The 27519-nt window shown below is 40.2% G+C and overlaps 3 protein-coding genes across 9 annotated transcripts; 2 read left to right on the forward strand and 1 right to left on the reverse strand.

The window, feature by feature from the left end:
* The first annotated feature begins 980 nt into the window (after window positions 1–980).
* On the forward strand, window positions 981–16368 carry git2a (G protein-coupled receptor kinase interacting ArfGAP 2a). Of its 6 annotated transcripts, none has more exons than XM_083912633.1 (21): window positions 981–1328; window positions 5287–5420; window positions 5797–5909; window positions 6057–6162; window positions 6255–6341; window positions 6449–6579; window positions 6682–6776; window positions 7113–7158; window positions 7598–7649; window positions 7742–7814; window positions 7936–8033; window positions 8131–8242; window positions 8336–8478; window positions 8568–8717; window positions 10584–10832; window positions 11745–11834; window positions 13240–13322; window positions 13495–13686; window positions 13933–14067; window positions 14518–14581; window positions 15016–16368. In XM_083912633.1, exons 1-21 carry the CDS (start codon window positions 1277–1279, stop codon window positions 15226–15228), a joined length of 2418 nt encoding a protein of 805 aa, XP_083768759.1. In that variant the 5' UTR covers window positions 981–1276; the 3' UTR covers window positions 15229–16368. The 6 variants fall into 6 exon arrangements, with proteins under 6 accessions (XP_083768759.1, XP_083768760.1, XP_083768761.1 ...); XM_083912634.1 differs by having other exon boundaries at window positions 13936–14067; XM_083912635.1 differs by having other exon boundaries at window positions 7601–7649.
* Window positions 16369–17013: 645 nt separating this feature from the next.
* Window positions 17014–22129, reverse strand: tchp (trichoplein, keratin filament binding). Of its 2 annotated transcripts, XM_083912641.1 has the most exons (13): window positions 22036–22129; window positions 21516–21710; window positions 19638–19848; window positions 19478–19534; window positions 19081–19149; window positions 18540–18713; window positions 18341–18453; window positions 18180–18246; window positions 17920–18092; window positions 17767–17848; window positions 17485–17670; window positions 17250–17393; window positions 17014–17160 (listed from the first exon to the last, which is right to left on the reverse strand). In XM_083912641.1, the coding sequence occupies exons 2-13, from the start codon at window positions 21704–21706 to the stop codon at window positions 17128–17130; spliced, it is 1500 nt and encodes a 499-aa protein (XP_083768767.1). In that variant the 5' UTR covers window positions 21707–21710; window positions 22036–22129; the 3' UTR covers window positions 17014–17127. The 2 variants fall into 2 exon arrangements, with proteins under 2 accessions (XP_083768767.1, XP_083768766.1); XM_083912640.1 differs by having other exon boundaries at window positions 17129–17393.
* A 631-nt stretch (window positions 22130–22760) lies between these two features.
* gltpa (glycolipid transfer protein a) lies at window positions 22761–27306 on the forward strand (the record flags this gene model as incomplete). Its single annotated transcript, XM_083912643.1, has 6 exons — window positions 22761–22865; window positions 23065–23194; window positions 26427–26485; window positions 26587–26720; window positions 26814–26964; window positions 27124–27306. Exons 2-6 carry the CDS (start codon window positions 23092–23094, stop codon window positions 27304–27306), a joined length of 630 nt encoding a protein of 209 aa, XP_083768769.1. The 5' UTR covers window positions 22761–22865; window positions 23065–23091.
* Between the last annotated feature and the right edge of the window lie 213 nt (window positions 27307–27519).

Below are 27519 nucleotides of genomic sequence, written 5' to 3' on the forward strand. Positions count from 1 at the left end.
TTACAATATTATAGCATTTAAAAACACGACAATAACAACCTTCAACATACATAGAGCACACAGGGTAAAAATGATAACTTAAATTGTATAAATAATAATAATAATACTAATAACAAAAATAAGATTTAACAAATGAAGTGAATAGCATAAATAATAAGTGAAAATTAATGAATACATAATAATTATAATAATAGTGAATATAAATGATTTTGTAGTTGCTTGGTGTCCTCAAACACCATCTCCTAATAAGCATTGAGGAGAGATCTTGTATTTTCAAAACATCATGATTGGCCAACCGCGTCATGAAGTTTTTTTTAATTATTATTGAAAATAAATAAATGTACAATATCATAGCATTAAAAAACACGACAATTTTTAATTGTAAAAATAAAAAAATAAAAAAGAGTACTCTTTTGTACCGTGTCATGAAGTTTTTTTTATTATTATTGACAATAAAATCATTTACAATCATAGCATTAAAAAGCACGACAATAACTTTCAACAAGTCACACGGAACAAAAAGGATAACTTAAATTCTATAAAATAATAATATTATGTAACAAATGCAAGATAATAGAATAAACTATAAGTGAGTATCAAAAAATACATATGATTTATAATAATAGTGAATCTAAATGATTTTGTAGTTGCTAGGTGTCCTCAACCGCCGTCTCCTTATGGCTCCTGCAGGTGCACATATCAAACTCACCTCCTTTTATAATTATGAATGCCCTCAGGTTAGTCTGTCAGGTTGTGTACGAGAAACCCACCACAGCAAACTCAATTAAACATACTGCACTGTATTTAGGTTGTGTACCTAACTATAGCTGTAAACACCAGAGCCTTATTCAAACGGAATAAACAAGGTGGTGTTATTACGGGGAGAAGTTTATCTCCTGAGAGTCTGAGCTCCGGGCACAGTTATCCCTCTGTAGCAGCTGCTCTGGCTCTGTAGCTGCCAGAGAGGCTGGAGAGTAAACTATCACACGGACACACGGGCTAGTTATGGTAGCTAATCAGCTGCTAAGTCAGCTAACTTGCAGACAAGCAGCATTACACCTTACTCTCGTGGGGTAACGTTATAATGGTTGTTACGCAACGGAAAAAAGGCCATAGCAACAGTTAAATGAAGTCGTAGCAGGTCGTTGTTAGGGTTGTTTTTAATTAGCTAGGTGTAGCTAACGCGGAAGACATCCCCTCAGAGTAATCAATGGTTAGCATAACGGACATACTACTCTGCTCGTTGTAAAAAAGACATTTGTTTCCTGTGTACAGGATGTCTAAACGCCTGCGAAACACGGAGCTCTGCGCTGATTGCAATGTCCCAGGTAAGCACGTCCACACCACCCCTGCGGTGTTAATGTTACCCGTTTTTTATGAACTGTTCCAGCAAGTAACCATAAGCCAAAAGCCTTGCACTTCACTGGTTTAAGTCAGATTATCAGTGCTGGCCCATGCTGCTTTCGTCTTTACAGTGAGTTAGATATGCAGTGTGCCGTTGTTGTTTTGACAGGACAAGTTGTTAGTGTTGTTGACAGGTCACTAATGTTACAGCTCCCTGTTGAGGATGCAATTAGACCTGAAGCAGCTGTCTCTTCTTTAACTGTTTCCATCCGGTGTTATTTTCTTTTTAAATAATCGGACAGGCCTTTCTGAATGTGTGTCACTGTCAATATAATCGCACAGCTGTTTTGTCACAGGTAGCAAGCAATATTTAATTTTTATTCCGAACAACATACAAAAGAATAAAGAAATAACTTAAAATACAAAAAAACTAAAAGTACTACGCTATGGAAAAAAAGGGAAAAAGCAAGAGTAAATAAATAATGTCTGAAAAAAGCAAAATTATTTTCAGGTCTTATACCCCTTTTTTAAATGTCTATACAATAATATCTTTAATTATAAAATAATCCTTATCAAAGTGTTTTTAATCTATAGTTTTTCAATAAACAATTATACAATCCTTTAACAGAAAACATCATCAAAATCCCCCAAAACAATAATACTAAATCATTTATTTGCGCACCATCCTTGAGCTACTGCCCATCCAGTTTATTTATCAAGCCCGATTAAATTCTAAATTGATCAGAACAAATCTGAACCAAGTTAATACTAAATTATCCACTACCAGTCAATCATTTTAACTTCTCTACTCATGAGTCATGATCTCCTCTTTACTCTACCTTTCCAGAATTACTCTTTTGTATTTCTTTTTGAACAGCTTGACATTTTTACTCACCCCACAAACAGAAACACACATGCGTTTAAGAGAAGTGCGTGCATATGGTTGTTTTAAATTATGTTTCCCTCGTAAATCATAGCCCATAGAAATTATGCCTTTGGCATGCAAATGTTTTTTTAGCAAATATGAAATGCATATCCTCCGTCCTGAAATCTCATCCTCGATCAGCAGGAAACTGCTGTGTGAGCCCACACTAGGATGACTGCATCATTCATACAAAGTCAGTGGGTACAGTGGTCTCCTGTTATGCGAGGGTGCTTTTTTTCTACACCACACAGCGCAGTTGTCTGTCCCATGTTTGCATTGTGTGACTGAATTTAACTGTGTTGATGAGGAATGATTGAATGAAGGAACTCTTAATTGTATGTTTTTTTTACTCCACAGACCCTAATTGTGAATTGTGAACCCAACATGTAAATGTTCAGAGTCCCTTCACTATGGTATCTATAGTGATTGGCAGATTCATTAGTATAGATGAAGACAACTTGGATGTCCATCATATGTCCTCAGAGTAACACCAGCCTATTTTAAGAGATTTGTTTGTTGAATAATGGTAAATAATGGTAAATAAATACTTTTAGGGGTGAGAGAGAAATGGAATGAAACTTTTACCATCAAACAGCTGGATTTTCCCCCAGAAAAGTTGTTTGGCCCAGTGGCAAGTGTCCTTGATTTATGGTGACCCAGCCCATGTTGGCGACAGGTCGATTGCAGAATTAAGGTAGGGGCCTATAGTTTCTATGATAACAGAATCATAGATGGTATTGACAAAATGAGAATTTAAAAAGGTTATAATACAGATTCCATAGCGCCCTACATTAGGTCAGTTCTAAAAGCTGACAGGAAATGTGAAAATAAGACTATGAATACATTTCCCGCCAAGCCACTCCACTGTTGGGGGGCACCAGGCTTGAAATACACTGGAGGAAACCCTAAAACTTACTGTGAAAGCTGAATAAGTAATAGTTGCATTGTGTGTGAGGCTCTTCCAGAAATCTCATTTATATAGAAATGACGTGATGTTTTTCAGCAGGCACAGGAAGCAAAACAGGATGCTGAGTGAATTGACTGCAGGCTTTCAATGCAGACGAGATTTTTTTTTCTATTGTGGCCCCACAATATATTGCAAAAGGGATATACTGTAAGAGTGTATAGTATAGTATAGAACGTGAATTGTTTTTTTAGAAATTAACAATATCAACAAAATCCTACGCTGGTTTCTTTCTTATTTCACAATAAAAAAAACTATAACAAGTCTGTAAAATATTCAGTTATACTCAAGTTTTTTAATACCTTGTCTATCATCATGTCTTTCAGACTAGTAAAATCCCTCAGTCTCCGCAGCAGCTGGCCTGGATTGCCCTTCCATACGGCTGTTACCAGTTGTTGGTTGGGAATATTTTTAGAGATTCAAGATGTGGTTATAAATTTAGCAGCACTTGTTGAGTAAAGGGTAAAAGAGACATGTCAGCACCGACTCTCAGGTCTTGGTAGAGAGGAGTAAGTTAGGAGGAGACTCTGACCACAGAGGACCAGGTGCCAAAATTTGACCAGCAACCCCGGCAGCTGTTCCTCCTACACTTCAGCTGCTGCAAAGATACTTGCAGTCTTCACTGTCACAGAGCCAGCCTCTCAATCTGCCTAACAGTTTATCGGCTATCAGAGTGTCATATGAATTTACAGTATTTTTGGCCTTGAGATGTTCACTGTCAGACGAGTATCTGTATAAACGGCAGATGGCACAACTTTGTGACATTTGTATTAGAAGAAGTGTGCTAAATAGGTCGAGGTTAAGTAAACACATTTATTTGGGTCACAGACTATACTGTATCTCGTTCGGTCTCTATTTCTCTAACTATGCTTTTCCTTAATATATACCATCAAAATTATTGATAGCATTTGTCTGTTGTTTGTTTTATTTTTGTTACAATGTTTAGAAGGAGGAAGCTGCTCTTTTACTCAACAATAAGGTTGAGGTGCTTCACTTCCTTGTTACACAATGCCTGGCTTCACCTCGTCTAAATCTGGGGTCAAAAAGGCCTACAATACCTTTAATCGCTAACTTCTTTCTTGTGTCTGCATGTGAAAGCCATCTCAAAGCATGTTGTAATAATAATGAAAGGTTTAACAATGGTTTAACCGGTATTTAGCAGTCTGAAATATTTGAGCCCCATGTTGTGTGTATGTTACATTAGCCTAAATAATGCTTCCAGTGGTCCCAAAACGACCAAGTTTCCCTCCTCAGGACTTCCTGTTTTTCCTTCTCCAACTGTGGGACTAAAGATCAAGCCCACGTAATGTTAAAGGAGACATAAATCTTTAAGAACTTATCAAAAATATAAAAATGTCATTATTAAAAAGAGTCAGTAATTCCCTCAAACAGGTGGACACTGTAATTTTCAGCGAAGGTTACTCAAGCCAATATAAATCATGCGTTTGTTAGGGGCTATTTTCAGTCACGGATTAGTACACATTTGGTGCTCTACTGAGTAATTCTCGGAGCAGGATGTTTTTTGTAGGATTAACTTCAATACCCAAGTTAATTTAATGATAGTACTTTACACCTAGTACAATGGGGTGGCTTACTGATTCTTGAGTTCTTGGACAGCAACAGAGATGCAAGGCACAGAACAGTATGTTGTATCCGGCTTTGGCTACACAGAAAATGCTTGTGGGATCTATTAAAAGGGGGTTTGGGGTTTTTCTGGCATTTGATGACAATAAGAAAAATGAAAAACATCGCCTTTATACTTTAAAAACCCATCTGTAATACTTTTGAGGAAGAGAATAAGTTCCATGCATGCAGGGAGGAACAGAAAAGGACAAAGTACAGTGCTATGAACAGCATGTCAGCGATGTGAATAATGGTACTGAATGAGAAGAGAGGACATGACTAGTGATACATTTCTAACTGACTTAAGAGACTAAAGCAAATCAAACCCGTGAGAGCCCGGTGATACGATATCGTACCTTTAGCTACTCCTTAAATTGCATTGTTAAGTGTTCTAATTTTCACTTTGTAGTTGTCTCTTCCTTATTCTCAGAACCTCGCTGGGCCTCTGTGAACAGGGGTGTGTTGATTTGCGATGAGTGCTGCAGTGTTCATCGAAGTCTGGGGAGACACAGCTCGCAAGTCCGGCACCTGACGCACACACCATGGCCTCCTACGCAGCTACAGGTAATAACCCCATTTAGGAAAAAATTATATTAATATTGGCCTATTTAAAGCTACATGTATTTATGCTTTTGACTGTGAAATTGTATTTTTTATTTTTATAGATTGTGTGCTATGGGGCTGAATTGTCTCACCTAAAATTCCTTGAGATCACGTTATCCTTGCAGACATTTCTTTATTACTGCGGTTTTAAATTCAGCGGGCCTCTATATTTGCTAAAGATGAAACTGTTGTACATCAGATCCCACTGAGATGTATTGATTTCTGTCCAGATATAGAAAGTTTTTGTTCAGGAAGGGAACTGTTGAAATACAGTTAGCATTTTGCAGTTTGAATCAATGGGACACATTTTACAGGTTTCCTTTTCATTTCATTGTAGATGGTTCAGACATTATACGGCAACGGTGCAAATTCAATATGGGAGCACTCTCTTCTGGACCCTGCATCTGTGATGAGTGGAAAACGAAAGGCCAACCCTCAGGACAAACTGCAGTGAGTGATTGTCGTTTGAAAAATGTTCACGTAGCTGTCAACTCTGTAAACAAAAAAAGTATTGTTGAACTTCCAAGTTTAATATGTGCCACTAACTAATTAACCATCTTTTTGTTTGTACCTCTATGTGTCATGTTGTTCCTAAAGCCCAAACAAATCAGAGTTTATAAAAGCCAAATATCAAATGCTGGCATTTGTCCACCGCATGCCTTGCCGGGAGGACGACAGCTCGACAGCCAAGGATTTAAGCAAGGTGAGGAGAAATGGCAGCTCAACATGTTTAAGAGAAAACAGCTTATAAATTCATAGTAGTAATTGTTTTTTGTTTTGTTTTTTTTCCCCCAGCAACTTCACTCAAGTGTACGCACCGGGAATCTCGAGACTTGTTTGAGGTTGCTATCCCTGGGAGCACAAGCAAATTTTTTTCACCCAGTAAGATTCTTCAGCTGTATTTAAAACAAGAATATTTCATCTTTGCATTTATTTTTCTGTTGATTTCAGATCATAATGGTTTGTCCTGCTAATCAACATTTCCCTAGGAAAAAGGAAACACTCCCTTGCATGTAGCTGCAAAGGCAGGACAAGTATCTCAGGCTGAACTATTAACTGTATATGGAGCAGATCCTGGAGCCCCTGACAGCTATGGCAAAACTCCAATTGACTATGCAAGGTTAGCTATCTCAATTAATCTTTTCTAATTCCAACAAAAAATATGATCTCACCCTTTGAAGCGTTGTACTATGTTTGTGTTTTTTTAACATTGTCTCTGTAGGGAAGCTGGTCACCATGACCTGGCAGATAGACTGGTGGAGATTCAGTATGAGCTAACGGATCGACTGGCGTTCTACCTGTGTGGGAGAAAGCCAGGTATGCAGTGAGATCTGTTATTGAAATGACTAAAAAGATATGGGTCAGATAACGTGTGTGTGTGTGGTCGGAGTGAAAGGTAGTTTTGACTTGGCAGGTAAGGCACTACAATGACTGACTGACTGAGTATTTCACCTAGTACACTTTTCTTTGTAATAAATCTCATCCATGTGGCACTCCAAGAAAAATAAAAAGTGCTTATTGTATTTAAATTACTTTGTAAATATGGATTGTGTACTGTATTTAAACCATGCTTAACATAACATTTTTACATTGCCCATATGTATCGATGTGGCTGTTGGCAGTCACCCAGCGCATTCTTCTTGTTCCTTTCAGATCATAAAATCGGCCAGCACTTCATTGTTCCACAAATGGCCGACAGGTAAGAAAGCACAAGCCATAAGTCAACATGATGCATGTTGACATTAAGTGATTTGTCTGTTTAATTAACACGCGTCTCAGCGAACGGGCTTAACTTGAATTGATCCAACAAAGCAAGCACAGTAAGGCAGTTGTTTATGGTTGTATTTTTTGCACCGAGGCCTGTTCTGACACGCTGTTGAGATCTCTGCAGCATCTACTATCTGTTTTAAAGGAAACAGACCCAGTGAAGTAGCCAGCATACCCAAACACTCCAAACGAGCAGAACAGCCACTGTAAACCCAGCTTTTTCCATTTAAATGACACATTTGATCTTGTTTTGTTATTGCTCTCTTTTGATGGATTAGGAACATGTAAGTATTACTCAGAATGAAGTGTGCACTATGTTGAACTAACGAATCATTCAGCCTTTGTTTACAAAAGCTATTTTCTGTTTATAGCAGTTTAGATTTATCAGAAATGGCCAAGGCAGCAAAGAAGAAACTGCAGTCTGTAAGTATTTTTTGCAGCGTTTCACTGTACTGGACGATATTTTCTCCCTTTACTTAAATCTGAGTAAGTGTAATTTACTCATTTTCATGCAGCTCAGCAATCATTTATTCGAGGAGCTGGCCATGGATGTGTACGATGAGGTGGACAGACGAGAGACTGATGCAGGTAAAGTAGAATTATCCAGCACAAGCTGTGTTGTGTTGTCCATCCAATGAAGAGACTTGTACTGGCATCTCTTTACACTGATACTTGAAATTAGCTTATTCTTATCCTATTCTATTTGTAGTGTGGTTGGCTACGCAGAATCACAGTGCTCTGGTGACAGAGACAACTGTGGTGCCTTTCCTTCCTGTGAATCCAGAGTATTCTTCAACGCGAAACCAGGCGAGTCGGCGTTGCAGAACTTCCGTGCAAATGCCACACATTTACTTTGAAGATTGCATACAACTAGTGCTGATGTGACTTTGTTTTTCTTATTTAGGGACGACAGAAGCTGGCACGATTTAATGCACATGAATTTGCAACTCTTGTGATTGACATATTGAGTGATGCTAAGCGCAGACAACAAGGGAATACAATAGCCAGTCCCAAAGGTCAGCATCTTATTGTTACCTTATTCCATGGTGTTACTGACTTGAAGTGTATCACAGATATGCAGCAACTAATTGTGTTCCTTTCATTTCCAGACAATGTTGAATTCATCCTGAAGAGTGTGGCCGTCAGACATGGCAGTGACAGCCAGGACAACGACCAGCCTGACTACGACAGTGTGGCGTCCGACGAGGATACAGATCAAGAGCTCCCCTCAAGCACAGGAGATAGGACCAAGGTATAGTGGCATCAAAAATGAAAACCCTGAAGGACTCTCTCTCTTCAGGTGCCTTTTCCCGTTTTGTTTACAACCCGTCTCTCTGACAGAGCCTAGACTCTGACCTCTCAGATGGCCCCGTTACCGTGCATGAATACATGGAGGTGAAAAACGCGCTCTCCGCCTCTGAAGCCAAGATCCAGCACCTCATGAAAGCCAACAACAACCTGAGTGACGAGCTGAGGCTGATGCAGAAAAAGGTATCGACCGCGCTCCACCAATAAGATCACTAACACCGGGCGCCGGACTGAGGGGGGGCCACAGTGGTCAGCAGAGCCCTCCTCCTCCTGCCCAGTGTGAACGCTCTCTGGCGCGGAGGCCGGGCTATCTCAATAGGAATGCTGTGTTGCAAGATAAGGCTGCTGTGACACCCTGCTGGTCCACCCTCTGTTTTGGCCAGCATGTTTAATTTCAAAACTTGAATGTAAACTTGTTTGCTTTCTGGATTTGAGAAGAAAAAAATCAACCCTTTCTACAGTTAATAACAAAAAACAGTTTACCAGTAGTCCTCCTGTTTGTAGTAAATCTATGCTAATGTTACTAACAAGCATGTTTTAAGAAAAAGCATGAAGTAATTAACAGTGGTTTTGAATCCCTTCATAGTGACTAACTGAAATTGTATGTGTGTGCGTTGCTTCATCACATATACTGTATTTACTGTGTAGTGTTTTTGGATGATTTCCAGTAGTTGTTTTTGGTAACAGCCTTTTAGTACATGTGGATTTATTGTTTGACATGTTTTCTAAGTGGTCACATTTCATAGAATTCTTTTTTTAGAAAAAATACTCTTCAGCTGATACAAACCTGGTTACTCGAACTCTTAACCTGTTACATCCAACTTCTCATTTATAGACATTAGAAGGTTGAGTGTGAGATTCTGCACAAATGTTTGTACCGTGCTTCAACTTAGCAATCCATAGCCTGCTAAACCAAAACGATTTTGAAAATGATAATTTTTGGATGTTCTGAGCATGTTACAGCTTTTTATTTTGTTAAAATTAACCCGTCAGTGAGATTGAATTGTTTTTCTCTTTTATTAATGTTAAAATGCTTTAATTTGGATGTTTTGAAGCAGCATGCAGATAAATTGTTTCTGTTAATTACGTTTGTGTAACTCTCGGTTACACACACACACACACAAGGTCCGTGTGACATTGCAGTAGACATACATCACTGTGGCGTACTCGATTGCTTTTGATTATGTGATCTGGCTTTGTTATGGCTTATGGTCAGACAGATTCACTAAGACGAACACATTCAGATACAGATGTGGTGGAGAAAGCATGACATTTGGGCATGTTATAGTCCATATATTTCTAATTTAACTAGAATTATAATCTTTACCAGGCTGTGCTGTGATTGTAGTCAGTCATTAGGTTAGTAACTAATAGTTTAGTTTAGTTTAGTTACTACTATTCCCTTACACCAGATTACTACTCCCAGTACACCAGACCTACCATATACTTTAGACTAAATGCAAGTAGTTGCATTAAATGAGGCAGTTTTTTCTTCCCCCAAACTCTCATATCTTTGACAAAACCTACATGGGTTTGTTCATTCTTGAATGCCTCTTATTTTCTCACAATTCTTTAGTTAATCAGTCTGTACTGCTATATCTTTGACTGCACCTGTGTTGCTTACCTGTGCAACAATCCTTTGCTTGCTGATCACTTGCTTTGCTCTTTTTTTTATTTTTTAAGACCAAGAGAAAATCCCTCCCAAAGCAAAAATCATGTTACTTCAATGATATTTAGGAGATTGATGGTCAATTTAATGGATATTAAAGTAGAATATAAGACTATTTTTATGTGAAAGCTCAATTATCATTGACGCAGAGTCAGGTTTTGTATATTGGTGACATTTCATAGATTTTTAAGAGCATTAGCCAAGTATTGACTGAACTTTCTATTGTGGGAATAATGATTAAAATGTATATTAGGTATAGTTTAGAAACAATGGGATAAAAGCTGAACTGTTATGCTGTTAAGATAGAGTGGATCAGAACAGGGAACACAGCTTGCTTTGCTGAAAGCACCTCTTAGTGTATTGCTGACCATCTCTTCCAGCTGCAATCTCTGCAAAGCGAGAACATCTCTCTCAGGCGGCACATCCCAACCAATATCTATCAGATCCCCAGCGGTTCAGACTATCCCGACCCCTCCAGCCCCTCAGCCCTGAAACGCCGGCAGTCTGCGCGGGCCAGTCGGCCCATGTCAATGTATGAGACCGGCTCAGGCCTGAAGCCCTATCTCTCTAAAGGGGAAACTCCCTACCCAGAGGAGGGTATCCCCACCCTGCAACCCTTCCCACCTCATGTAAGTAAGACCTGTTCCCTGCTCTCCTTTGCCATTTCCTCTCCACTGCCCTTTTTCCACAACTTCCTCTCATGTCTTCACCCTGTCTGCAAACCTTTCTCTTTGCCTTTAAAAAAAAAAAAAAAAAAAGGTTTTCCGTACTCATTTACCTGGGTAGTTTTTTGCAGCATCAAAGATGGAGTCATGAAAACCACGCATTTATACACAGCCAGTCACCTGTCATCTTGTCCAGATACATATTCAAAACCATTATCTGCATATATGTGTTGTTTACTGGAGTGCTGCTTGTTTGTCAGACAATTTAGCTGTAACCACAAGGAGATGTGTTATTATGATATGACTTTGAAGGTTTGTATTGTGTTTTTATGTTGATGAAGCATTAAAACTACCATACAAATACTCTGTGTTTTTGTAATGCATGATAATTTCACAAACTCACTTTATCTTCTCATCTGTTTGGATTCTGTCTTTGATTCAAATGAGATATTAACACAGTTGAATTTGAGCCTGTCAATTATAATTTTCTGGTACTTTTCCCCCAGTGGATTAACTCACAATTTCTTCAGTCATATTTTTTCTCCAGCACACTGTGCTCAGAAAGGAAACACTTTTAAGCTCAGAGAATAAATGTAGGAGGAGAATCTGTAAACACAACATAGCTCTTTTAGATTGTCTACTTATCACTTGATTTATCTGAAACTCACCCCTCTAAAATAACATCATTTTCTAATCCTGAACCTCATGGTCATGTTCATGCTCCATCGACACCATTCTAAATATACAGTATCCGATTATGCCACTGGCTTGAAGAGACTTGTGGGAAATAACATGAACTCATTCATGTCACTTTTTATTTATTTATTTAATTAAGAAATTTGTGTCTTTAAAATGTGATTTGAACCCTGTCTTTAGACGGAAAGGGGCGCTTTTGTGACCACCTCTTCATCCCTCCCCTCATTTCCATCCACCCTGTCTTGGTCGAAGGACGAAAGTGCTCAAAAGGTTAAGTACACCCTCACTCGGTCCACATTTTGTGGGATGCAGGAAATCCACCCGGAGCGATTTCTACCTGTCCCCCCTCCTTCACCTCCCTCTGTCCTCCATATGCTGCTCTTTATTTGCCGTGCTGCATGAGCTGCCCTCTCCACCAGCTGCCCTCACCATCAGATACCTGCCTCCATCAGCATCTTGCTCACAGCGCGGCTAAAACAGCTGGAAATTGTGTGGTTTTGTAAAGGCAAAACCCCTGTCTGAAAGTTAAGCGGAAAGTTGCACTTGTCCCGTAGCACCTGCTAATTATAATGCTCTGGTAACCTGTGTAGCAGATGATGCTGAAAAAGTTTGATGTTTATTTCATTTTTTGTGCGTAAAAAGAAGGGTAACACATTGAGTAAATTTAGATTGTTAAAATGTATATTTTGAACACTCTTAGTATGAAGAGAAATCCTTGTTTTTAACCCTGTTTCTAACAACTGCTTGACTATTTTGCACAGTGAGCTTCCAACAGCATGCTCTCACTTCCTCCAGTAACACAAACGTCACGGTGATCCAGGAAATGTTTTCTTTAAGAAAAGATTTATCTTTTGTTCGGGTAGAACAAAGATTTATCTAAACATGTACGTGGTAATCGCATTTCCTGCTTTTGAGCTGCATTGTGATTTGTACTGCATACAAAAGGAGGATTTTGTTTAGACTCTTGGACATGGATCGAAACGGTATGGACATGTTTTTTCAATAGGTTTTGTTTGGCTTGAGTGTACTTATTCGTCTCTGCTTCTAGTTTATAAATGTAGCTATATAAGGCATTACTATTTTATTAGTTGTGTGTGTGTGTGTGTGTGTGTGTGAGACTTAGTTTAATTTATTTACTCATGTGACTTCCCACTTGCAAACAGTGACACTGGGGTTACTTCTCTTTAGTTTAGAGGATCAGTAAGTCTCATGTGTAATGGTTCTGAGCCATGTGTTGCTGATAGTTAGAATTGGCTTTTTGTTTGACTGTTTGGTCAACTGTCATCCATGAATCCATAATTTTTTCAACAAATGTCATGATTATCAGTCACTTCCGACACGTTTTGTCCCTTGATAAGATCAGGTCAGTGTCAAACAGTAGCATTAGTGATTATGTCATACTGATGTGAGTAAACTATCTGAACACTGCATAATCTGTTTTACTAATCCTATATTGATTATGTTCTCTTGCTTCACAGCTTTATTGGCTTGTTTCAGTCAGTCATCTGCTTTCACCTGTTTATATTCCAGTTTGACATACACCAAACAGAAAGGAGTACATTTCCAACATGTCATTTTTCTCTATGTCGTCCAGCATCTGGTTTATACCGTCTGTGACATGGAACGTCTTGCAGGAGGCACATTAGAATTGTTTTGTCTCCTCTCTTCCCTCTAGGCTTCGAAGTTAGAAAAGCAAAGCAGCATGCCAGAAAGTGACTATGACAACACGTTCAATGACTCTGAGATGGATGATTCGGGGTAAGAGCATCATCTAAGTGATTGTACTAAAGTGATGCGTGAAAGACAATAAGACAGTTTTCTGGCTCCTATATACAGTTTTGAAGGGTTTTCAAGCACAAAATAATGAGCTGTTTTGTCTTTTGTGGGGATTTGGCAGTAGCTTTAATATCTTCTGAATTTCCCTCTGTAGTTTGTGCAGGAGAGGGAGGCTGAGGAGCAGTGGCTGGCTGGGGGAGGGCAGCTCTATCCCTGAGCTGGATGATCTGGAAATGGAGTTAGACCCCACGCTTCCCAGCACAGAGGATGTCATTCGCAAAACCGAGCAGATCACCAAGAATATCCAAGAGCTGTTGCGAGCTGCTCAGGAGAACAAACATGACAGGTCAGAATCAGGAGAGAATGGAACTTCAATTTAGGATCTGTTTTTAGCTTTCATTATCCTACTTTCATTTTAAACCAAAGTTCCTCTTAATTCATCATATTCTGTTTTGTTAAGTTGCGTTTATCTTCTATCACTTCCCCTTTTTTCTGTTATCTTCACTCTTCCCCTTCATTCTACTTCCAATCTGCTCTGCTGTTTCTATGTTGTTTTGGTGTCTGCGCGTCCCCTGTCCCTCACCCCTGCAAGCAGACCATGTGAGCGTGAAGGTGTGCGTCGGCTCAGGCACAGCCTGGGATGTTTCAGCACTCTGGTGCCCTGGGCCGAGAAGGCCCCTTCTCCCCTTCAGCCGCTCAGCCTGCGGTCCCCTGACCCCACCTCCTGGTACTCTGGCCTCTGTCCCTGCCTCCCAGGCACAGTTTTATTTTCCTCTCCCTCACAGTTTCTGCCTCACCCTTTTTCTTCTGCCTCACCTGCTAACAAGCGTTCTCTTTCCCTGTGTTTCCTGTGCTGACTTTGAATTTGCTTAATTTCATTGATGATAAGTAAAGTGACACCTTTGCAGTGACTTGTTTTGTTATAGGTGCTGCGGAATAAAACTGCCTTGTACTTTCAAAGCCAAAAATGTCTGTTTAATAGCATGTTCTGTTAATGTTAACCTGACGTTGAAGATAATAATGCACGGTGTGGTGTGAATACTATATAGCATCATACTCTGTAAGTTGACTTGCATGAAAGAGCTTTAAGTTAAATTTATATTGGATCAATGTTGTATCATTTTGAGATTTGAATGAATGTGACATACATATGTTGACAGATCTCTTCTCCTCACAGTTTCATACCCTGTTCAGAAAGAATACATGTGGCTGTAACAGAAATGGCAGCCCTCTTTCCCAAGGTATTTAAAAACAAGTTTGTAGATATTTTTGCTTTGAGAGAATGGATCAGTCCGGTATTTAGTTATTTATTTGTTATTTTGAAGGTATCACACGCACAAATACCAGAAATTCGATGTCCAACTAAAGCAATATTATCAGTTGTGCCTGATGCATTATTTTACTTGACTCTTTACTGAAATAAGAGAAAGGCAATGAGTTGCACCTAAATGTATATATTTTTGTGTGTTAAATATACATATTCTCAAGTGTGTTAGAGGAAAAGAGGGTATGTTAGACAAACCAAAGTAGGCTGTGGCCAGATTTAGAGTCAGTCCTAAACCAGCAGAGGTCAACGTAGCTCTAAAGGATCTGCACTAAACCACCTTTCCTTGAACAAATCTGTTGACTTATGAACAATCAGTGTCCATTAAGAAAGTTTAACCTTCCTCTGCAGAAGCCACGCTCGGAGACTGTGAGAGGCTCTCTGCGCCTGTTGACCTCAAGTGCGTACCGGCTTCAGAGCGAGTGCAGGAAGGCGTTGCCTTCAGAGGGCTGCCCAGGACCGGACATGCAGCTGGTCACCCAGCAGGTCATCCAATGTGCTTATGACATTGCCAAGGCAGCCAAGCAGCTTGTCACCATCACCACAAAGGAGAATACCAACTAACAGCACTTACAGGGCTGCAAAGCAGTCAGCATCTCAGTTCCATTCTTATATTTTTGTTTGTTTTTTTTAATGATTTTTTTGTATTTGTGGTATATGCATGCGTTGTTTGTTAATTTATGAATAAATATTTAAAGCCAACTCTGGACAAAATTTGAGTGTAAAGGGAAAACAGTGAGCAACTTTACACAGCAGCTGTTGTAATAGCACAATTTATCTTGAGGTAAATGAATAATCTCCACAAATCATGTTAAAACAAGCAGCAGCTAGCAGGCCTGGGGACTGTAATTAGACTAGTTACAAATATACTTAAGTCCATGATGTAAATACCTTTAATTGAGATAATGAATTAAGCACAGTACAGTACAGTAGTTCCACATGATGATATTGATCAGTGTTATCAGTCCAAAGCCAGATATGGATGCTGAAAAGCCATAAATGTGTCACGAATCCGCTGTCATTCAATGGTATTACTAACAACCTTGTAGCTAAAGGAGCTTCCTCATTAATTGCACTGTGCGAGCATCATCATACTGTAAAGTTTAGCCTCCAAAAACAAATTGACCATTAAATGTCAGGATCTTCATTAATGCACACTAGCTTTGCAATGCTAATGTTTGTTGCATCGAAAAAGCTATTTTTATGTTTTGTTCCTTGCCCAAGTTTAATCCAGTCTGCAGTGCACTTATTTATGTGTGCCCATTTGTCAAGTCAGTGGATGCAAATAACGCTTGTTCAGGGGCTGAGTTGTTTTCTTCACCAGTGCCAAGATGTTGTTGTATTAAGTTCAAGGTGTGTTTTCTCCACACTGCACTGTATTCTGCGGTCTTGTGTGCCATTGCAGTGTTGGTGATGTTTCAAGATATTTAGAGCTAATAACCATACTGTATGTATGTCTGTGTGTTTTGTGCTCTGTTCCGTTGCTGCTAGTTTTGTATTTAATGTGCAACATATGGGATAGAAGTCTAGACATCTCCTGTATAACTGTGCAACCAAACATTCATCCTCACAAAGTATTTCAGAGTTCATTGTCATTTTTAAATCTGATAAAGGTAATGTCCCTCTCTGTACTTGACCCAAGTGCAGGGATGTATGTGATGCGGCTGTTATGTTGCACTTTGGATAAATAATTATTTTCTAAATAAAGTTAATTTATAAATATAGCCTGTTGTGTTTAGCCAGATTTTGTGTTCGGCATGTTTCACTTTTCGGGCGGCGCGGGGATTTGGTGGTTAGCACTGACAGCAGTCCCGGCTATGGCCCTTCTGTGTGGAGTTTGCATGTTCTCCCTGTGTCTGTGTGTGTTTTCTCCAGGTTCTCCTGCTTCCCCCCACAGTCCAAAGACACAAATGTGTTGGGTTAATTGATGAATCTAAATTGCCCGTAGGTTTAAATGTGAGTGTGAGTGGTTGTCTGTCTCTGTTTGTCTCTATGTGCCCTGTCCAGGGTGTATCCCGCCTCACGCGCGATGTCAGCTGAGATCGGCTCCAGCCCCCCGCGACCCCGATAGGGACAAGTGGTTCAAGATAGATGGATATTTCACTTTCCTTTGCCTTAATACAAAATACTAACATTATTTGATTGGAATAGTTTTATTAAAAACAGTCTACAAATATATACTCCTTGAATAGCTCTAAAAGTGCAAAAAAATCCATCAGTTATTTTCTACATACTCAAACAACCAGCATTAACATCAAGATGGCACAATATATATACCTCATAAGCTACATGAAAGCTTCATTCTTTAAAACGGAATCAATTATTTACACCAGGTGCCCATTTCTGACCATTGTTTGAAGACACACTTGGGGGGGGGGAGTGAAACCGCCCTTTAATGCTAATTTACGGGTAGAAAGATATTCAATCTCACAGCTCAGTTTTGGCTTCAGTCTTGATGGTTGCTCATGTCCAGGCTGTTCGAGGTCTGTTGTGAATCTGAAAGGGACCGTTTGAAGCATATTTTAACACATTAGAGCATTTTAGAACTTGGAAGATGAACATTCACCTTGACTTTTATCTTTTACCTTCTCCTGGTAGCCTTTCTTGGCCATCCTCTGCATCTCCAGCCTCAGCTCCTCCTCCTGGATTTGAAGAGCCTCCCTGTCCTCCTCCTCCTCCTGCTCTATCCTGCACTGCTGCTCCCACTGCTCTTGGCGCTGTTGCTCCACCTACAGTATATATACAGAAAAAACTTCAGGTCTGTTTTTGTTTCTAAAAAAACATATAATCTGATGCCGGGTTTAGGTGCCATGTGCCAACCTGAGCATTTATCTCTTGCATCCGTGTGGTCCTACGGCCCTCTTCCTGCTCCTTCTCCTGCCATCTGAGCTCCCTCTCCAGCTCCAGCTCTTGGATCAGCTGTTCTCGTCTCCTCAGGGACTCCTCCTGAGCCTCTCTGTTCTTTTGCATCTTAAGCTCCAGCTGCTGCTGTCTCCCCGAAAGCACCTTTCCAAGAAGAAGATGAAAGAAGAGCAGTTGCTAGTAGTCATATCTTTTGATTTACATTCAAATAAAGTTTCATTTTGATTTAAATCAATTCACCTCTTGCATGAGTCGTTCTCTGGCTTTCCTCTCCCTCTCCCACTGTGCTTCGCGTTTCTCCCACACATGTTGAGCTTCTTCTCTGAAATGGAGAAGATTCATTGGTTTGTATTTGAGGAGAAGCGGGAGTTTTTACTGAATCTCGACGCTCACCTATGTAGGATGTCAAACTCAGCCTCCCTCTCCCGCTCGAACTGAAGCTGCTCTTCAATCACGCGTTTCATCCAGGCAGCGTCAGCGACAGCTCTTTCCCTCCGTGCCGTCTCTATCCTCCTATCCTCCTGCTGCCCTTCCAGCAAGGCTGCCAGGATCTTACGGTCTACCTCCTGATGGGCAGAGGAATTTGTGAAAGTCAGGCAAGTTGGATTACATGTAGAGAAATACTGTATGAAAAGAGGGTGATGGAGACCAACCAGTTCCTCCTGCACTTGCTGGGCTCTCCTTTTCAGCTGAGCGCGATATTGACGGATCAAGAAATGCCTGGTGGAACAAAAGTCCAGTGAACCCTATGCCTCACCAGAATAAAATCTCACATAACTTGTGATAAGTTATCTGCAGAAAGAGCTCCCCTTACCCCATCTCAGACTTCTTTCGTCTTTCCTCCACCTTGCTCCTTTCTTCCTCTATCTTCTCCAGCTCCCATTGTTTGACCAGCAGAGCCTCTTGCTCCTTCTTTAGGCGAGTTGCCTTAGAGAGAAAAAAATGCTTAAAATAAACGCATATCTGTAATATCATTTTTCCCAGCAGAGATACTTTGTCCAAGTTCTAAATACCTCCTCTTCCCTCAGCTTCAGCTCTTCCATCTGGTTGCGAAGTTCCTCCGCCCTCTTCTGCTCCTCTATGTTCTTTTTCTCCTCCGCTTGCTTCATCCTCTCCAGAGCCTCTTTTCGGGTCCTCTCGTATTCATTTTCAAAGTGCCTCTTTTCCGTTTGCTCTGCCACTTCTTGCTACAAGTTTGGAGAGATGGGTCAGTAACAGTAGGTGTCTAAACTTCCTCAATAATGTACCATGTTGAGGGGACTAATGTGAGTAGATAAGATTTCAGACTTGATACTGTGCTCACAGATGACATAAGCACCGTTTAATTAAAAATTGATTTGTTTCATAAATAATTACACATGTAAAAGGATAATAACAAAGTTTAATGACTTGTGGTTCCTAAGTGTGTCATCGCTGATTGGGAAGGGATGTCTGAGAAAAATTAAGTAATAACTGAGCTCACAACAAGGAGCACTTATTACATTAGACAGTTATCAAAACACTGATTAATACAAAGTGAATTGCCATGTCTGATAGCTGTGATGAACATCTTACCTGTTTCTTCTCAGATACCTGCTCCCGCCATTGGCTGACAACATGATCTTTATGCAACGTAGACTCAACCTGTGGACAGATAAGAAGAGCAAGTAAGCGCGAGACAGAGATACTGATGAACTAAGCGGAAGAGATACCAGAACATTTTATTCTCTTAAGTTAACGCTGGACTCAGGTTAACAGAAAGTCATGGAATATCTGCATCACAAGCCCTATTGGTTTCCAGATCGAGTGGACGTCTTGACAAAAAGTGTCCGTTTTCTCCTCTTGCAGAGCCCTTCAGACGCACAGGACGGTTACAAGATTCATGAGGTAATTTATCACTTCATCAGTGAGACTTTGAAGTAACAGCTTTGGTAACTTGTCGCTTTTCCATTAATAGTTTAAAGTTAGCTACCTCTCGCAACTCTGTGTTGTTTTTCTTCCAGTGCTCCCTCAGCAGCTCTTGTGCAAGCTAGGGATAAAAAAACAAAACAACAACAAAACAACAGAAATATGAATGATTATACACTTCCTGCAGAGCACCATGATCAGTAATAAAAAGGAAATGCAACTACCTTTTTTCTTCTTTCCTCTCTTGCCGTACGAAGCATGTCAGTCTTTAGCACCAGCTGACTTGCCAATGTGCTCCTGTCAGGAACAACTTCCCTGAGCTCCGCCTCCAGTTGGTCTTGCTCCTCTTGAAGCATGGCCCTGAGCCGATTCCTGCGCTGCTCCAGACTGACCTTGTTTTCCTCCTTTAGTCTCTGTTTGTGGTATGCTGACATACTGACAAAACAGGGGAAAAGAGACATTAGTTGTTTTTCCACACACAAGTAAGGTTACATAGATTTAGTAGAGTAGACACACAAAATCATAGACTGTGTAAGTATAATGAATGACTAAACACAAATAAAGTGTACTCAGTGTTTAAAAATATGTATTTTGACATTTGACGATTAAACAACTGATGGATCTCTCACCACATATATAATAATATCATATTTCCGTAAACAGCTTGTTTTATGTTGCCACACTTACACAACAGAATTTTTTTATGCCAAAACAAGAGCCAGTGTGTGCCTGGTGTGTTGCTCACAAATTCACTGGGAGCATGGGTTTATCAATTTCTGTCTATTTCTAAATGTGTCTCATATAAGTGTACATACAACTTATATAAACTGCTAATTACTTACAGAGTCATCGAAGTGAGGGCAGTGAAAGAGAAACAGTGTAGAAATACTGAAGTAGCATTGTGGCAATCATAATAATTATAAACATGATGAAGGAAACTTGCACTATTTTAGGATCCTTCCCGATGATGGATAAAGAATAATTTGAAGAGCCACAGTTTGTCCTCTGAATACATCGTTTAAGTTACTAGTTACTTTACAGATTCACAGTATTAATATAATATATTATTAGCATATTAAATAGCAAACATATTAAACCACACAGCAGTGTATAAAGTAAATCAAATTAGCCCCACCTTTATACCAGCTGCAACATTAAAGTGATATTGACATTAATCTATCAATAATTACAGTCTAAAAATATGATATTCTGAAATGGCCCATTCTGTATAATGATTGCTTTTTTTGCACTTTAAGTACGTTTTGATGTTAATACTTTTGTACTTTTACTTAAGTAACATTTTGAATGTAGGCATTTAACTTATAATAATATTTATTTTTTTATTTTTTTTAATTATTATTTGGGTGGCAGTAGCTCAGTCCATAGGTGACTTGGCTGCGAACCGTAGGATCGCTGGTTCAAGTCCCTCTGTGGACCATCTATGGAGCGTGGACTGGTGGCTGGAGAAGTGCCAGTTCATCTCCTGGGCACTGCCGAGGTGCTGTTGAGCAAGGCGCCGAACCCCCAACTGGCAGCCCCCTCACTCTAACATCTCTCCTTAATTGCATGTATAAGTCCTGTCTGTGCATGTGTGTGTATTTCGGGCCTGTGTGTGTAAAATGATTAAGAGTGAAAAAATTAAATTTCCCTGTTGCGGGATAAATAAAGTAATTCTTCTTCTTCTTCTTCTAATATTTCTAAAGTGAGGTATTACTACTTTTACTTAAATAAAAGCTCTGAGTACTTCTTCCACCACTGGAATGAAGATATTTGGGCATATCCTATTTTTCTCCAACAACATGGAACACAGACCATTGTCATATTAAAGCAATTCTTCTTCTTTCTACTGCTGCACGGATTAGTCTGTAAAATGTATATGTGGTAAGTCTGGAAGTGTCTCTCTCTCAGAGCTGGGTCTGTTCGTTCCTGCTGTCAAAGGGAAGGTTTTGGGTCCATGTAAATCATAAATAAGTCACAGAATGTGGTCTTTAGCTACCCTGTAAAGTGTCCTGAGATAACCTTTGTTATGATTTGGCTCTGTAAATAAAATAAAATAAAATGGAATATAATTGAGTCAGTCCAGCTTTGGTGCATGAAGTTACCTCTGATGGTAGGACTGACGGGAGCTCCACACCGCCTGTCTCTGGCTGCGGACACTCTGCTCCCTGAAGTACTGAGCATGCAGCTCCCACTGCTGCCGACACCGGGCCTCCTGCTCCCGCTGCCGGGCCAGCTTTACGGCCAGCACCCGGGACCGACTGGGCACATGGGCCGAGAGGGTCGGCAGAGCCATAGACCTGAATCATATTTAACATACAGTATAAGAAGAAATCACCTCTGAGCCTAACTAACTTAATTTATACTTGATTAGTTACACATCTTTAGCCAAGCACGTTGTGCGCGTTAAGTATACGCTAAAGGGCACTTATTCACACAGAAAACAACGTATTCAGATGCCTTTATGTCTTTGCTGGTGATATGTGTTGGCCATGTGAAGTTAACTTATATTATGTGAGGGAAATAAAGAAAGGTAAAATCAAAACAAAGCGTTGCTCATCTCTCTAACCAGCAACACTTGCAGCTAAAAGGACCCGTTCAGCTCGATAAATAATACTAACTTACCCTTGAGGTAGAAACTGAATGGCTTTCTCTTGATGTTTCTTTAAACCAGTCGATATTTTGCATGTGCACAAAGAGAAATCGCCGTTATTCAACCCCTCAGTTTTCCTTAGCTACCGATGTACTTCCTAGTTACTCCCACGCTACGGGATGAAGTAAAGGCCAAAATTGCTTACTGGATGAAAACGCGAAACGCATTTCCTTCACTATTAAGTGCGTTTTGGTTTTAGAATGAGCCTACGCATTATATATATTTATATAATAAACGATATACGGTTGGGCCAGGGCTAGAATAAATAATGATTAATAAATGATTTCATGAATATGTAAAATGAATGAAGGGGGACGAAATGGCACATTCGTTAAACTAGTCTATTAGGCTGCCACCGATATGCAGGCTACACATGAGATCTTTAAAACAAAATGTATTATTATTTATTGAAAATAACATAATTTACAATATCATGGCAAAAAATGACAATAACCTACATTGTATAACATAATAGTGAATAGACAATAATAATAAAAGTCAATCTAAATTATTTATACACTTGAGATCTATTCCACAAAACTCCATTAGTTGGCAGTAAAGCAGCATAATGTGATTTAACGCAGATGAAGCCTTGTGTCAGGTGATAAGAGCATCAGGTGCCGTTGTGTTTGTTCTTGACTTCTGTAAGCGCGTCATGTTATATTTTATTCTTCATTGTCGGGACGATTTGAACTATAACGTAGCTCTTTTACCGGACAGGTGGCGATGACCCCGATCTATCATTAACAAGTCGATCAAACGAGGCGTCGGCTGGATATTCTGCCCACTGCCTGGGTTCGATGTAGGTGTGTGTGTGTGTGTGTGTGTGTGTGTGTGTGTGTGTGTGTGTGTGTGTGTGTGTGTGCGCGCGCGTGCGTGTGCGTGTGCGTGTGTTGACTCCCACGGGGCGGTGGGGTAGAGCTATAATGTCACACAGCTTCCTCTGGTGTCACTGTAAATCCGCAGTGGAGGGTTGACAGCCTGTTGCTATATCATTTCAGAGGTAAGAGTGTGTCCGGACTAAAGAGATGGCTCTGCTAATGGAGCACCAGTTCAGACAGCTGCCAGCTGACAGACAGGTGGAGACAAGACCGTTTCTGGAGGCTGTGTCATACCTTCCACCTTTCTTTGGTAAGTGAACTTTCCATCCACAGTGTGACACAGAGGCCGTGCAGGCAGGCACCACTGTCATTCCTGGATATTAAGTCATGTGGAAATAAGTGTGAAAAAAAGGAAATCTCAGATGTTAGTGGCTGCAGAGAGGAGAGGCACCTCTATACACAACTGTTTCACTCAGCTTATTATAGACCACTGGTTGACTTGTCAAAGACGTAGTTACAGTATGCCAGATTGATGGCACTGACTGACTAGATGATAGGCTGTACATGTAGATCCATAGTGCTGTATGATTTAAGCCTGTTGAAACTGACCGAACATGCACACAAATGCAGGATTTTATCCGACAGACGTCCCCTGTGATAGACCTTTTTCCACAGTCATGCATCTTTCATGTAGGATTTTGATAACTGTAGGATAACTTTGATTAATAAACACAGAACATTGTTGTGAGGGGAATCTGTCACAACACTTCCATCAAAGATAGTGAAACGATCTCGCTCTTTCCAAATGATAATCTTTTTTTGGATCGTATTTCTCTCCATCAAGCTGTCCACAATCCTTTAGCATGCATAATTTAATCCACTGGCCTGGATTTTAAGTTGTGAAAATTGATTAGTACGGTGTTGAGTTCCCCTTGCCCATTCACCGGCGGCACGGTGCACCAGGGCATCTTTGTGCAACTTCATTCTGTATTAATATGCCAAAGGCCCTCTATTGAATTTGCCATGTGAAACCCTTGAGAGGAACCAAGTCTGATGTCGATATTAAGCTCTTTCCTCCTTGTCACCATTGTTTTTGACTGACCTAGAAATTTCTCGGCCAACTTTCCTACAAGCCATAAAAGTCCTGCACACAAGTACATTCACACAGGTGTTTAACATACATTTTCCTAATTAGACACCTTATTCAGGGCTGTGTGGACAGTTTTGCACCTGTTTTAAGAGCAGAACAATTGTTATTATGATTCTTTTAAGCATATGGAGTTGAGTGACCTCCTGAAAAGAGGTCTAATTACCCAGGATAATTTGGGTGTGCAGGGCCTTTAACGAGCCAAATGATGTTGTTTCTTAATACAAAAAGTATTCAAGATGTATTCTTGTTAGAAGTTTAGATATTTTAGTTTTATTTCAGTGTTTTTGGTAAATAGATTTTACTGTTACTTTTCAGAGAGTCCAGTGTTTATTTTTTTCCAGATGCACTGTGTCCTTGCAACAAAAAACATGTTTAGAGAGTGGAAAAATATAGGGAGAGCCATACAAGATGAGGATGTCGCCGAAACAAGATATATTGCCGTCAGTGTTGTGGCGATGCATCACATCGGCACAATAGAGCAGACTTTGTCATGAGTAGTTTCCACTAACAGCTCAGGAGCTGAAAGCTGTCAGTTGTGTCAGTGGGTCAACGAGGAGCCGTGTGTGGTCGGGACTCTAGATGTCTCATTGTTCGCCATTCCGTCACCAAATACTCAGGTCCTCTAGTAGCCTAATTAAAGGACACCTAATGATAATACTGTGATGATGTGTCTGTGAAAACAGCAGACACGGAAGGCCTAATCCAGCATTGTAGAGTTATTGTAGGCCACAAGAGTGTTTTAACCTCTTGACTATGTTCACAGCATTTAACTGAAAGAGTAGGGCATGAAACACGGTCCACACAAGACCGAAAACCCTATGATTCACGCAAGATCCATTTCACGCATCATTACCTTCTGGTATCTGTCACCTGACAATCATAATGCAGTGCACGAGTGGTGGTTGCTGCTAGGCACGCTATAATATAAAGCAACACCAGAAAGCTGACCAGTTTGATGAAGCTCTAGCTGAATATGTCTGCATTCGTCAGCATATTTATGACACTTTTGCCTCTCATTATTGCACGATGTTGCTCGACTCGGCTTTGTTTTGGTACCAGGCACGTCTTTTTCCATTACAACTGAGTTTTTCATAGTACCTCCTCGATGTGGGCGGGAACGTCAATCTCATGACTTGTGATGACACTCTCTGGCCAATCAGTGGCTGGCAGTCTGTCGCCTTCACCTTTTTAGTATCGGCTCAGCTCGCTTGGAACCTCGACAAAGGTGGAACCAAAAATAGTACCAGGTACCAGTAGAGTCGAGGCGAGTTGAGCTGGTACCATGCAGTGGAAAAGTGGCATTTGTCACCTCTTCATTCAGACACACCTCCCATTGTTTTCTTTTTTTCTTCCTTCTGTGCAGAATGTGCAAGTTCCTCCACAGACACCATGTTTGTTCTCCACTGTGGTCATGGAAACACTCTGATTAGCTCTATATTGCCCCCTTGAGGACTGACGTTTGTTACCTCCACCGGCGCAGTCAGTATGTTTACACAGGGATGCGCATTTGTGCCAGCGGGGTCAGACTTTGTCATATACGTTTGTGAACTTTACTAATCTCCAGTGGTTTAACTTATGGCCTCGTTGCAGTGATACAGGTACAGGTACTCCAGGTCCCTGAGACGTAACTGTTGGGTGTGGTTACAGGTGCAACAGAGCACACTTCTGACCACACCCATCAGTGATGAAACAGGCTTGAAACTTTCAACCAGAGAGGGCAGCAAAACACAGCTTTTCAGTTACTCTTTAAAATTTGCCTCGTGTAGGTCCACCACTTAACTAGAGTTATATCATACAAGATTACAAATCCATTACAATTTTCAAATCCAGGATGCAATGTAATAGCTGCACAGTTCTTGTGCATCGTTTTATTCATATTTATTTTATTTGTCCATTTAATTCAGACTGATGTTTAGATTTTAGGTCTGGGATTTTGACTTGAGTTTTTAAAGACAGAACCATCAAGGAGTCTATGAGGTTTAAAGGTCAGTCTCGCCAGTTTTGTGCCACAGTTTAATGCATAGTGGTATCTACCAGTATCTATATATCATACCAATAACAGTTATTATGTTGGAAATGACACTTTCTGCTTGATGCAAAGCTATAGGTATTTTAATGCATTTGGCAACACATTGACTTAGAAAAGGACCAAGTCTTTTTTTCAGTGGTGCTTTGAACTATTTGCATGGGTCTTTGGCAAGTTTAAATATAAAGAATGAAAATAAAAAAATCTGATTATATCCAAAAAAAATGCCATGCATACAGAGTAGACCTGCAGGCTCTAAATAAACTTGATACTCTCATATAGGCTCAGTAGTTTTTGTTTTATGTCCTGTACAAGTTTTCACTCCTTAAATTCTCAGTCACTCTCTGTGTAAATATTCCTCCTCAGACTGCCTTGGCTCTACTATTTTTGCACCAATAAAGGCAGACATATCTGGTAATATAACAGTAAGTATGATTTTACTTCATGTGACCTAAGTTAAATCTGTCCCTTTACTCTTACATTTCTCCGTAACGTTGTAATACAATAAAACTGTTGTGCCTAATAGAAAATCAAGGCTGTTTATGATACCAACCCAGGACGGTTCAAGACACTCCAGCAGATTTTGGAGGTAGAGAAGGAAATGCATGGAGCAAATTGGCCCAAAACTGGAGCGACGTTGGCGCTTATGTGGCTAAAAAGGTTTGAGAAAGTTTACATTTGATTTTTTTCAGATTGTTGGGTTGCGTGTGGTCTGCACCCATAATCACCGTGTGTGTCTTCTTTATCAATAAGGGGGCTACGATTTATTCAGGTCTTCCTACAGAGCCTGGTGGATGGTGAAAAGGATGATAGCAACCCAAACCTCATTCGAGTTAATGTCACCAAAGCCTATGAAATAGCCCTGAAAAGGTATCATGGCTGGTTCGTGCAACAGCTCTTCAAGGTGAGTTCAGAGTTAGAGATAGACATGCCTTTTATAAGTGATAAATATATAAGAGAGCAGATGTATAACTTTGTCCGTGATATTTGTGGCTAACTGTACCGCTGAGCATACAAAATGCACAGTTGTGTATACATTTCGTGGTTGTATTTTCTCTTCCAGGCAGCTCTTTTTGCGGCTCCATATAAGACAGATTTCCTGAAGGCCCTCTCTAAGGGTCGGGACGTCAAAGATGAGGAATGCTTGGAAAAAATCCGAAAATTTCTCATCAACTTCACTGCCACTGTTGACGCTATTTATGAGATGTACAACAAGCTGAATGCTGATCTTGATTACACAGTGTGACTGCAAGACGTCCCTCTGTCCTCCAGTGATCCACTTAGTTTACAAAGTAATTTACATTCTGCAGTCTACATGTTGACATTGCTCCCTTCAGGTCACCTGACAACTCACCGTGGGAGTGTATTTATAACACTCTGCCGTTCAACATCAAATATTTGTGCACTTTTAATCATCTGTGTGGCTGTTCTGGCTGTTGTTCAGTGTTGTTTGACTTGG

This window comes from Echiichthys vipera (assembly GCF_963691815.1).
Source record: "Echiichthys vipera genome assembly, chromosome: 4".
Lineage (NCBI taxonomy): Eukaryota > Metazoa > Chordata > Actinopteri > Perciformes > Trachinidae > Echiichthys > Echiichthys vipera.